Below are 12,477 nucleotides of genomic sequence, written 5' to 3'. Positions count from 1 at the left end.
TACCCTGAAAACTATAAAACACTCTTAAGAGAAATTAAAGAGGACACTAATAAATGGAAATTCATCCCATGCCCTTGGGTAGGAAGAATTAATATTGTCAAAATGGCCATTCTGCCTAAAGCAATCTACAGATTCAGTGCAATCCCTATCAAAATACTAACAGCATTCTTCAACAAACTGGAACAAATAGTTCTAAAATTCATATGGAACCACAAAACACCCTGAATAGCCAAAGCAATCCTGAGAAGAAAGAATAAAGCAAGGGGGATCTTGCTTCCCAACTTCAAGCTCTACTGCAAAGCCACAGTAATCAAGACAATTTAGTACTGGTACAAGAATAGACCCACACACTAGTGGAACAGAATAGAGAGTCCAGATATTAACCCAAGCATATATGGTCAATTAATATATGATAAAAGAAGCCAAGGATTACAATGGGGAAATGACAGCCTCTTCAAAAGCTGGTGTTGGCAAAACTGGACAGCTACATGTAAGAGAATGAAACTGGATTACTGTCTAATTCCATACACAAAAGTAAACTCGAAACAGATCAAAGACCTGAACGTAACTCATGAAACCATAAAACTCTTAAAAGAAAACATAGGCAAAACTCTCTTGGACATAAACATGAGCAACTTCTTCATGAACATATCTCCACGGGCAAAGGAAACAAAAGGAAAAATGAACAAGTGGGACTACATCAAACCGAAAAGCTTCTGTACAGCAGAGGACACCATCAGCAGAACAAAAAGGCATCCTACAGTATGGGAGAATATATTCATAAATGACATATCTGATAAGAGGTCAATATCCAAAATATACAAAGAGCTCATGCACCTCAACAAACAAAAAGCAAATAATTCAACTAAAAAATGGGTGGAGGATATGGACAGACAATTCTCCAAAGAAGAAATTCAGACAGCCAACAGGCACATGAAAAGATGCTCCACATCACTAATCATCAGAGAAATGCAAATTAAAACCACAATGAGATATCACCTCACACTAATTAGGTTGACCAACATCCAAAAGACAAACAACAAAAAATGTTGGTAAGGATGTGGAGAAAGGGGAACCCTCCTACACTGCTGGTGGGAATGTAAATTAGTTCAACCATTGTGGAAAGCAGTATGGAGGTTCCTCAAAATGCTCAAAATAGAAATACCATTCAACCCAGGAATTCCACTCCTAGGAATTTACCCTAAGAATGCAGCACTCCAGTTTGAAAATGACAGATGCACCCCTATGTTTATCTCTGCACTATTTACAATAGCCAAGATATGGAAGCGACCTAAATGTCCATCAGTAGACGAATGGATAAAGAAGATGTGGTACATATACACAATGGAATATTACTCAGCCACAAGAAAAAAAACAGATCCTACCATTTGCAACAACACGGATGGAGCTAGAGGGTATTATGCTCAGTGAAATAAGCCAGGTGGAGAAAGACAAGTACCAAATGATTTCACTCATAGGTGGAGTATAAGAACAAAGAAAAACTGAAGGAATAAAACAGCAGCAGAATCACAGAACCCACAAATGGACTAACAGTTACCAAAGGGAAAGGGACTGGAGAGGATGGGTGGGAAGGGAGGGATAAGGGTGGGGAAAAAGAAAGGGGGCATTATAATTAGCATGTATAATGTGGAGGGGGGAATGGGGAGGGCTGTGCAACACAGAGAAGACAAGTAGTGATTTTATAGCATCTTACTACGCTGATGGACAGTGACTATGAAGGGGTATGTGGGGGGACTTGGTGAAGGGGAGAGCCTAGTAAACATAATGGTTTTCATGTAATTGTAGATGATACCAAAATAAAAAATAAATAGAAAAACACAACCAGAAGTTAATTGCAATTTATTTTTACAATAGTTGATACATGAAAAGGATCTGTTTTTGAAGAGTGCCATAAATAAAGGTATCTGCCCACCTCCAAAAAAAACAGAAGAAGTGGTACATATACACAATGGAATATTATTCAGCCATAAGAAGAAAACAAATCCTCCCATTTGCAACAACATGGATGGAGCTAGAGGATATTACGCTCAGTGAAATAAGCCAGTCGGAGAAAGACAAGTATCAAATGATTTCACTCATCTGTGGAGTACAAGAACAAAGCAAAAACTGAAGGAACAAAGCAGCAGCAGACTCACAGAACCCAAGAATGGACTAACAGTTACAAAAGGGAAAGGGACTGGGAAATATGGGTGGGAAGGGAGGGATAAGGGAAAAAAAGCACGATTATGTGTGCTACGATTAGCACACATAATGTAGGGTGGGGGCAAGGGGAAGGCAGTATAGCACAGAGAAGACAAGTAGTGATTCTATAGCATCTTACTACACTGATGGACAGTTATTTTAACGGGGGTATGTGGTGGGGACTTGGTAATGGGGGCAGAATCTAGTAACCACAATGTTCCTCATGTAAGTGTATATTAATGTTACCAAAATTAAAAAGAAAATAAAAACTAAAGAATACCAGAAATGTAATTTCTTCTTTTTTATATTCTACCAACCTTTATCATTTTTGAGGGGCAGAATTTAAATTTAATTTGACAAATAAATGAACCTAGACAAACTTCACCTGCCAAAAATTGTTTCAAATCAACATCAACGAATAAATAGTGTTAAAAATGTGTCAGTTAACCCCAGTTGTTCACTCAATAACCCCAATCATTATAATTGACATTTTCAAAGTTGCCTCACTATTAAGATAGAACATAATTCTCTAAAGTAGTACAATACTTATCTTGTAAAATCACAGTGTGATTCCTGCAATATTCTTCAAGTAACAGTTCTAGGAAAGTATTATCTCTTTCGAAATAACTAGCCCTTACTATCTCCCAAAACTTGGTCTTAAGAAAAAAAGGCTGTGGCTGCTGAAAAATGAAAATGAAATCAAGTTGTGTGTGTGGGTACACATAATGTTTCTGTGTCATGCCATATGGCTCTAAATAATTAACTGCAAGAACAAGTTGAATCCAAAGCTGGCAAACCCCAATCTCTAATCCCCATGCCATGTGCAGACCTTGTTGTCAGATTTCAAGTGCCATAGCAGCAGCCATAGCCACACTTAGCAAGCCGCTCCCTAGACAGGACAGTTGGGAGGTTTAGAAGGCAGCCACCACTGGCTCTGGCTGCTTCTGTGCCCCTGAAATTATGCAAATGGGACAGTTTTCATGGGTTAAAAAGTCCAAGATAGTGAGTACTTCTCTCCCACGCCCTGAACCACACTGCACCTTAGTGTTATCAGCTAGTTACAGAGCTGCTCAAATAGACCAAATTTGAGTAGCTTCACACCAGAGCATCCTCAGCAGCACCTCAGACTCTGCTTCTGATGCATTAACACTCCAGTCTGTAGCAAACACGCATGCAAAGCAGTCTCCTTCACAGGGACTACAGAGCTCCCAGTGCCCAACCAAACAAAAGAAACCTATATAATTTAGGAGCTCAAGAAACCTTTTTCAACTGAGCCTTTCTATCTTCCTGACTTGGTTCCTACTGTGCCCTAGTAGATGCTGTCTCCTCTAATCAAGCAAACCCTATTATTTCTATCTGTCCAGAATCTCTGTAAGGTTAAGCTCTTTTGTAGGCCTAATTTCATCTGAAATATCCATTCTAATGCAATTCCAAAGAATCATCTCTTTCCTCTAGTTTCAAACTTTTAGTGCCTAATCCCATTCTCCAATCACACACAAAAAATTTTAATTAAAAAAAATTTAAAGTCTTAATCCTTTCCCTGTCATAAAAAATATTAAATAAATAGATAAACTGATCAGTCTTAGGGTGAACATGTTCTCTTCAGACATTTACAATTAAAGATGTACTTTCACTCACTAATGTCTATGTTCATAGTGTCTCTTCCTTTAAACTGTATGTCCCTTACATCTACAGACACATTTACATATTCCTTTAGAGAACTGCACACTGCTGCAATTCAGTAAAATGGCAACTTATTGATTACTCATCTCCTGCTCCTGTTATCACAGTACACCCGAAGACCCTGAATGTTGCAAAGTTATATAACCATTTCTTCAACTAGGGTTTTACCTACCAGCATGCACTAGTGAATGTATTTATTATTTCAAAATCCTTGAACCAACACATCCAAGGACATTGCTCATTTGATCTCTGATGATCACCCCTGTTCGATCACAATACCACAGGGTATTGAAAGCTAGTAATTTATAAATACAATGTTATTATCATAATTATAATTTCAATATTCTCCATGTTATTTTTACTGTGCTTTCCCAAATGACTATCTTCACTCCAAACACCAACTCTTGGCAAGCCAAGAAGCTCTGAGCCAAAAGCAATTTTGCAGCTGTGTTATAAACTATCATGGGGTGAATATGCTGACAATCCATTAGAAAAGCAGCACCAGTGCACTACTCTGAAGAGCCATAACGTTTACAAATGTCAAATACCCACAGATTAAAGTCTCCCCAAGTAAGTATGGACAGGATAGGGTCTAACAGCTTCAAAAGACCCATGAAATCTTCTATTGTGTGCAAAGCAATGATTTGCATTCTAGAGGAGAAAAAAAATAACTTTACATCAAAATTCAGCTTACATGTTTTATTAGAAAACCTTAAGAAAATTAAAATGATACTACCACATATAATGTCAATTTGTCAGCACTATGCCAGACATCGTAAGTATTTCTACAAGGCTACAAAAGCAAGATTTTCATAAGCCCCATATGTGGTGCAAATCACTGAGGCAGTATTAAAACGTCTGGGTGATATGAGCTGCATACATTTCCTGGCTTTTCACAACCTGAATTATTGGAGAGAGAGAGACAGAGAAGGAGAAGGGGTCAGAAGGAAGAGTCAACTTATATTAGCTGAAATTCTGTATAAGTAAAAACTAAATTAATGGTATTTTACAATTCTGGGTATTTTGCTTAAAAAGGGGGGGAAATTATTAAGAAAATAGGAAGCAAACTTACTTTCCCAGAAGAGATGAAAAATAAGTATGACTGCACAATCTAGAACTATAAAACTTAGAAGGCCTAAACACTCTCAGATGACAGTCAAGTTCTGACTAAGAAACCACAAGTAAAGAAAATACTAAAAGAAGACAATATGGCTCAAAGTTTTTAAAAGATGTGTGTTTTAATAATATAACCACGATCTGTTTGGAGGATAAATTATTAGAAGGGAGAAAGAAGTCCTCAGTTAAGAGGTATGGTAGACTGTATCTTTTTCCCAAAAATGTGTTCTCTCTCCCTGTCCCACTGATATCAAGATTGGCCTTGTGACTTTGGTACCTCCCACTGATGGATAATACTTTCAGCTTGGTGGTAAATGTCTTGGCCATTGAAATGTGAGCAGAAAAGGCATACACCACTTCTGAACGGGGGCTTCAAGAAGCTATTATATGTTTTGCCACTGCTCTTTGCCCTCTAACAGGAGCCCAGCAAGTCTTTGACAGGGGCTGCCCCATCAGCATGGCTCCTGCCTAGAGAGAAGAGGAAATAAGCAATGCTGCAGCAAATGGCTCACAGTGGGCAAGCAGCATAGAATAAGCATTAGCTGTTCTAACAAAGTAAGATCTTTCAGGTCTTTTGTTACTGTGGCATAACTGAACCTAACCTGATTGATGAAGAGCCACTGCAACACTTCATGAAATACTTATGTTGTCTTAAAGTAAGCCAGTATCAATCTAAATGAAGACAGTGAAACTGACTAGAAAGATATCTAGAAGGTTGGAGGATGGGGGAAGGAAAGAAACAACATTTTATGATAGGGACCATAAACAAGAAAAATAGTAACTGAGGGGGATAAAGATATTGAACAGGTCACCAAATGGAATAAGGATTAGATGAATTATATATGACCTCCAAGAAATAAATTTAAGATAAAGAAATGCAAGTAACACAGAGACAGATTGCTGCTCAACACAAGAAAAGACTTTCTTTCTAACAATGAGTACTCTCCGAAAATGAAACAAATTCCTTTGGGAAGCTGTGCTCGCATAACCAGAAGTATCCAAGGAAAGGATCGATGACCACATAAAAATGATATTATAGAATGGGATTCCAGCATTAGCTGGGTAAACAGACTGGAATTTAAAGTGTCCAACTGAAAACAGTAGCATTAATACTTACATTAGCTAATATTGACAGCAGTTAACCATTTACTGAGCTCTTATAATGAGAAAGGTATTGTGCTGGGCAAAACTATCTTTCACCATATTATAAGGAAAGAACAGGGACTCGGGAAGCTTAAGTCACTCACCCAAGTCATATGGTTATTTAATTGACATAGATGAGACCCAAAATATCTCCTGTCTCTGAAGGCAGTGAAGAAACAGACATCTAGAAATGTAAAGACATTTAAAATTATAGCCAGATATGTTAACTTCTGACACCTTAATGGAATATGCTCTTGAGTAAGCAACAGTAAGGTTTTTTGTAATGGACAGATGACACTGGCTGGATGTATACAACAGAAATTAATAAATGAAAGATAAAATATTTGAAGTCATATTACTTAGAATTTAAAATATTCTACAGAACATCAATATAGTATTACCTGAGTCCCAATCAATAGCAACAAGAAATGAAATTATCTTATTCTGTGTGAAGTTTACAATGTTACCTTAATTTCTATAGTAAAATTATTTTTAATAAATGGTTGCAGGGACTCATCATTCTGTACACATTATCAACCACCACCTTTTGGAAAGAAAACTGATTTATATGATGCCTATTTAGTAATAAGAGCTTCCCAACATAGTTTGTGGAATTCCCTTTTAACTGAACAAATCTGTGTGCTTAATAAAAAGCAGAAATAACAAATCACTTGTACAAGCTCTGTTAATATGTAAACTAAGAAAAAAAATGGTTCAGGATGCACAGGCACCATTCAAGTAATACATTTCCTTGAAGACCTGTTTCAATAACCTCAGTTCTGGCTTTCCTGCTAGAAACCCAAAACATCCACATTGGGAAACTAATTCAATCTCATATGAATAGAAATGGAAAGGCTTAACAGAAAATTGTCAGGTGTAAGACAGTAAACTGTATTTAAATAAACTTACGTTGTAAATAGATAAGCAAGTTATAGCAAATGGCTCAGGGTATGGTAAGAAGAGTATGGCCAGCATGTTGACAGTGAATAAAGAGAGCTAAAAACAACCATTTAAAATGCTTCCCTGTCTCATGAGTTAGCTAATTTTCATTCACAGAACAGGTACTTAAAATTTGATGAAAAGAAAATGTTATTTTAAAGGACAAAATAATTATTACATTTTTTTCAAAAAAAATCTCAACTCGTCCATTCTAGTTGTAGAAAGGGGGCTACATAGCTTCATTATTAATTATTTTCTAAAAGAAAAAGTGTTTCCTTTCAAAATAAACTCCTATAGGAAGCTTCAAATCAAAGTGTGCAAAATAATAAATTTATGGGGAAACGAATTAATAATTATCAAACTTTAATAACAGGTCAAATATGCAACAGACAACATACATATCATTTAACAAAAACTCAAGGTGCACAGTGTCCTATACTAAAGGCAGTTAACTAAGGCTTAGAAAATGACCAAGGAAACAAACCCTGAAATTAGACCAAGGTCTAACCCAAAGTTCTTTAGAACTATCCCAAGCTTTATTGCACAACAGACTGCATACATCACAAATAACTTTCATATCAAATAACAATTCACCTTGACCTAGACTTCAGTTTTTGTCACAAATTCTGAATTCATGAGCATAAAATAAATGAATTGTCTGCATTTCTCTTCTCTCCCAGTTCTTCTGCACTTCTAATTTTCTCCCAACAAAGAAACATGCTACCATTTAAAACACACAAGACTGTAAAGAATACAATTCAACCACAAATTCAATTAACAGTTTTTCTGAAAATAAATATTAGAAAACACAGTGAGCTACAATTTTTAAAAATAATATACTTTGTTCCATATAGATTAAAAATTTTACATAAAAAGGATTGTGTTTAATGGATATAACAGCTTTTAGCATAGGATTATGCAAACAGTAAATTTTCCACACTTCTCCTCAAGAGACTTTGTATATACTTGTGTATTGTTTTGTTTTGCAGTGGGAAACAGAATTACCAAATATTTGGAATATTTAAGAGTTCTCAACTCTCAAAATCAATGCTTCTAAAATATATTGCCTTAGTAACATATGGCATCTAGGTCTACTCCAAATCACAGAGATAGAAACTAAAGTTCAGAATAAAAAAATAAACAAATATGGTGAGAAATTTATTTCTGTGACTGAAATTACAATTTATCAACGGCAGCTTAAGAATTCTAAGTGGGAATATATTAATGATATTACTGCCGCTTAATAGCTTGGAGATCAAACTTAATGGTACTAGAATGTCCTGTCAACTTTGATTACACAGAAGTACTGTAAGACTCAAGAAGAGAGGTGAAAAAACTTTTTTCCATAAAAATTCTTAATTTACCCATTCCTTCTCATCTATTTCTCCCCTCTGGAGCCTGATATACTGGTATGCCATACAGTAAGGAGGCACTCAAGCAATGGTAAGGACAGGTCAAACACCACAGGCACCGTCATGAAGGGGCTTCCCACGATCAAATCGTGAAGAACTTTAGCATCAAAATAAATGATGACAGTAATGAATTATAATCCACTGAGTAAGATAGAAACACATTTTTCCAATTTACATAGATATAAAGATTAAGGGAGACAGATACATACATACATACAAACACAGGAGAAAATGAAAAGCTCTTCCTTAAACCCGAATGTCACCTAATGAAAGTAGAAGGAATGGTAGCATTTGAAAATCAACATTGCAGCTGTAACAACTGATTTAGACAAGGACCAACAATAAAGGCTAAACAAGTGAGTCAAAATTTACTAACAAACAGGATAATTACACAACTTCATTGCATCTGGCCACAAATTACATATTAATTACAAAGACAGAATTAACAAGGATCACAGTTAACAAATACTAATTTACAGTGGAGAAAACTAACAGAACACCACCTCAAGTGATCAGCAATGTTAATTATCATTAATAATGGGCCTCCTGCTATGACACACTGAGAAGGACACATTACTTCTATGTTACTCCTGCTCAAGAGTATAACCTGAATCTTATCGTGAGAGAATTACCTCAAATTGAGAGACATTATCTATATAAAACGTATGGCCTGACCCATTCAAAATGTCAATGACAGAAAGAAAAAGAAAGGCTAAGGAACTCTTCTAGAATTAAGAAGACTAAAATGTATGATCATGGATTGGGTCCCAGGGCAGGGGAGCTAAACTATAAAGGACATACTTGGGATAACTGAAAACATCTAGTTGAACTACAGATTAGATAATGGCATTTTATCAATGTTAAATTTCCTAATTTTCATAATTGTACTGTGCTTATATGAAAGGATATCCTTATCTTTAGGAAATGTGCACCTAAATACTTCAGGATTAAAAAAAGAACAATCTCAAGTGTGCAAATGACTCTCAAGTGGTTCAGGGAATAAATTTAAAAAATATATGCATGCATTGGAGGGGTGAGAAGGTGAATGATCACACAAATTATAAAGCAAACTGGGCAAAATAAAAACTATTAGTAAATCTAAGTAAAAGGATATATGGAATTCTTGGTGCTATTTTTAAAACTTCTCTAAATTTGATATATCAATATAAAAAGAAACAAGATTTATATAATTTTATCCTTAAAACTGTATGTGAAAAAGTAAAATAAAAGTAAAAAAATAAAAAACTGTATGTAAAAGCATTCTGAGAGTTACAGCAAGCCCTTTGAGTTTCCAGCATCACACTTGGGTGTCTCAGAACCACTGTATGCTGTTCCTTCTCTTACCTTTCTAATAGATTGTGGATCGCTTTGAACAGCAGTGTCCGACATTCATAGGAAAGGCCATTTTCCCAGAGTCCTTCTTCCACAACTGAAAAAAAAAACAAAAACAATGAACTAGTAAGTAGAGCATCCAGATAAAAATCAAACTGACTTTTAAAACATTTTTTTAAAGTAAAATTAATGAGTTAAATTATCCCACACTGAAACAGAGAAAGAAGTTAAATGCTTGCCCATGCACAGAAGAAATAAAATCTTTGAAATATAGACATGGAACAATTCCCCACCCATAAAGTTCTTTCCAACCTGCTTCTTCAAACTTGGAAATTATTCAAAATTCTCACATTCATCTTTCTACTAACTGTATCACAAAGACTAATTTGTTAAAGTCCTATTTAAAAGTAATAAAAATGTCACAAATTAATACCCAGGTTAACATATGTATTTTCAGAGGTAAAATCAACAGGAAAAAATATCCAAAAATGCCAGTTGCCCGAATTTCTTTAAAAGTTTTGAAGGCAGCTTGTACTGTTCACCATGTAAGAACTTATTCACTATGTAAGAATTTGTTCACCATGTAAGAACTTGTTCATTGTGCTTCAGAAGATCAGAGACTGATGAGAATTAGGCTTGGGGTGGATTAATGATTGTGCATTGAGTCCCTGTACAGAATTTTATTGTTGTTAACTGTTAACAACCATTTGATCAATAAATATGAGAGATGCCCTCTCAGAAAAAAAAAAAAAGTTTTGAAGGCAGTACTGGAAAGGATTTAAAGGACATGATTTTAGGCAGAATGTCGGGAAATTCAATTTTAATGTAAGATCAAATTTATTTCCTCAACTTATAATTCCATTAATGTTTGACATTTTGGGAAACATCATTATATGCCTGTGAATTATGTTACAACATTGAGCCACAGCTAATTCTACCATCAAAAGAATCTGACTGACAATACCCCATGCATTCCTAACATTCTTTTCACATATAAGAAGATATAAAACCTGTACAGAGATAGCTAATTTCCTTTTAAATTGTATTAGTTCAGTTCAGTATGGCAAAATCACTGGAAGGAGGGGAACATTTGCGGAAGAAAATTTCCTCTCCCTTTTACTTTGACAAAAGCACTCACCAGAGAAAACTATGACAGAGAATTAGAACATGTTAAATCTATAATACTTTTTTAATTCTTTTACCACACCAACAGACATCCCAAATGCATCGTCATATTCTCCAATCAGGTGGAATTCAAGAAATTGTATTTATATTCATCAGTTTTATTTGAACGACTTTTATTTTTGGTAGGACTTTTTTATATGATAAAACTAGGTAATTTTTTTTCTTGATATGTCATATATAACTTTTCACTTTCCTGTATGGCTAATCATGATTTGCCAAATTTTTCCAAAGCAACCTGTCACAAATATTTTATGTTCTTTTTAACTAGAAGATAGAAAGCACAGCAAACAGACTAACTAACATCCCTGCTGGCAATGGATTGTCTCTGTTCAAGACAAAACATTCAAAAGTTTTTTACTTCTACAGTCCTCTGAAAGTCTCATGAATCTCTGTTCTCATACATTTTATTTATCTTCTGGGTAGAGCTTTTCCTGGGTGAGAAAAAAAGCTAACATTCAATTAAAGGAACACCCCATATTAATATGCTTTTCCTCCCTAATATGTTTCACTGACTCTAAGACACCATCAATTTTAAGATGCAACATTATTTTATGTATCACTGGGAGTGGAGGAGTGGGAGGAAGCTGCCAATTAAACTATAACATGGCCTTTATCACTCAGGATTGTTAATTTGCAGTTGCTTAAACAGCTCCTTTAGATTTATTGACACATTTTTAAAATACTATTACATGCATAAAACAGATGAGATAAGCAAAAATAATAAGTTAAAAATTCCCAAAACTTCGTAAACATTCAAAGTCTAATTCTTCTGAATCACTCTTCAACTCAGTCTCTGGTGTCAGTGTTTTTCTACATAACAATTCCTAAACCAAATTATCAATACTGTGTCATTTGCTTCAACCACCTTTTATTTATTTATTTCTGTTTTTCCTTATATACGTTAAAGCAAATGCCACTCCTCTGGACTTCCATATACATCAGAATCTAAACAAGGTCTATCAATTGCCTCTCAAATTGTATCTCATAAATCTCCTTAATGTGCAACAGTTCACTTTTTTCCAAACATGTATTAGCTTACTCAAGAAACCAGGTTAGTTGTCTTACAGAATACCTCACGTTCTCATCTAATTGCTTCCTCATGACATCATTTTTTAAATATTGGTGTGACTTTGACCTTAACAGAAGATGTCAAAGGAAAATTCTCAGACAACAATAATTCTCAGAAGTAAGTACTTCTTCCTCAACTGGTTCTGAAATACTTTGCAAACTGAAATGTTGAAGGGTTATAGCTGTCCAGTCATTCAATATGGAATACTAAACAAGTTTAAGCATGCAGACAATGCCCACTACATACAATTTTAAGATACCATTAATGATTTTATCATGATTTCAACAATTTTCAAATATTCTTAGAACTTATTTTTTCTTTGAAAAGAAAATCTTAAAAAGAGCAATTACAAGAACCCCTCAACTAACATCATACTTTATGTTAAAACACTGAATG

The 12,477-nt window shown here is 35.0% G+C and overlaps 1 protein-coding gene across 3 annotated transcripts in view; it reads right to left on the bottom strand.

Moving 5' to 3' along the window:
• The window catches only part of MED13L (mediator complex subunit 13L), a 322,750-nt gene that overhangs the window by 137,464 nt on the left and 172,809 nt on the right, over positions 1 to 12,477 (bottom strand). For all 3 annotated transcript variants that reach the window (XM_036929473.2, XM_036929474.2, XM_036929475.2), the window contains one exon: positions 9,840 to 9,924. In XM_036929473.2, coding sequence (XP_036785368.1) covers positions 9,840 to 9,924 — 85 coding nt within the window. The remainder of the gene's footprint in view (positions 1 to 9,839; positions 9,925 to 12,477) is intronic.

Source organism: Manis pentadactyla, chromosome 14, assembly GCF_030020395.1.
Source record: "Manis pentadactyla isolate mManPen7 chromosome 14, mManPen7.hap1, whole genome shotgun sequence".
In the NCBI taxonomy this organism is placed as follows: domain Eukaryota; kingdom Metazoa; phylum Chordata; class Mammalia; order Pholidota; family Manidae; genus Manis; species Manis pentadactyla.
Note: the sequence above shows the minus strand (reverse complement) of the source record. Positions and strands in the feature narration are given on the sequence as shown.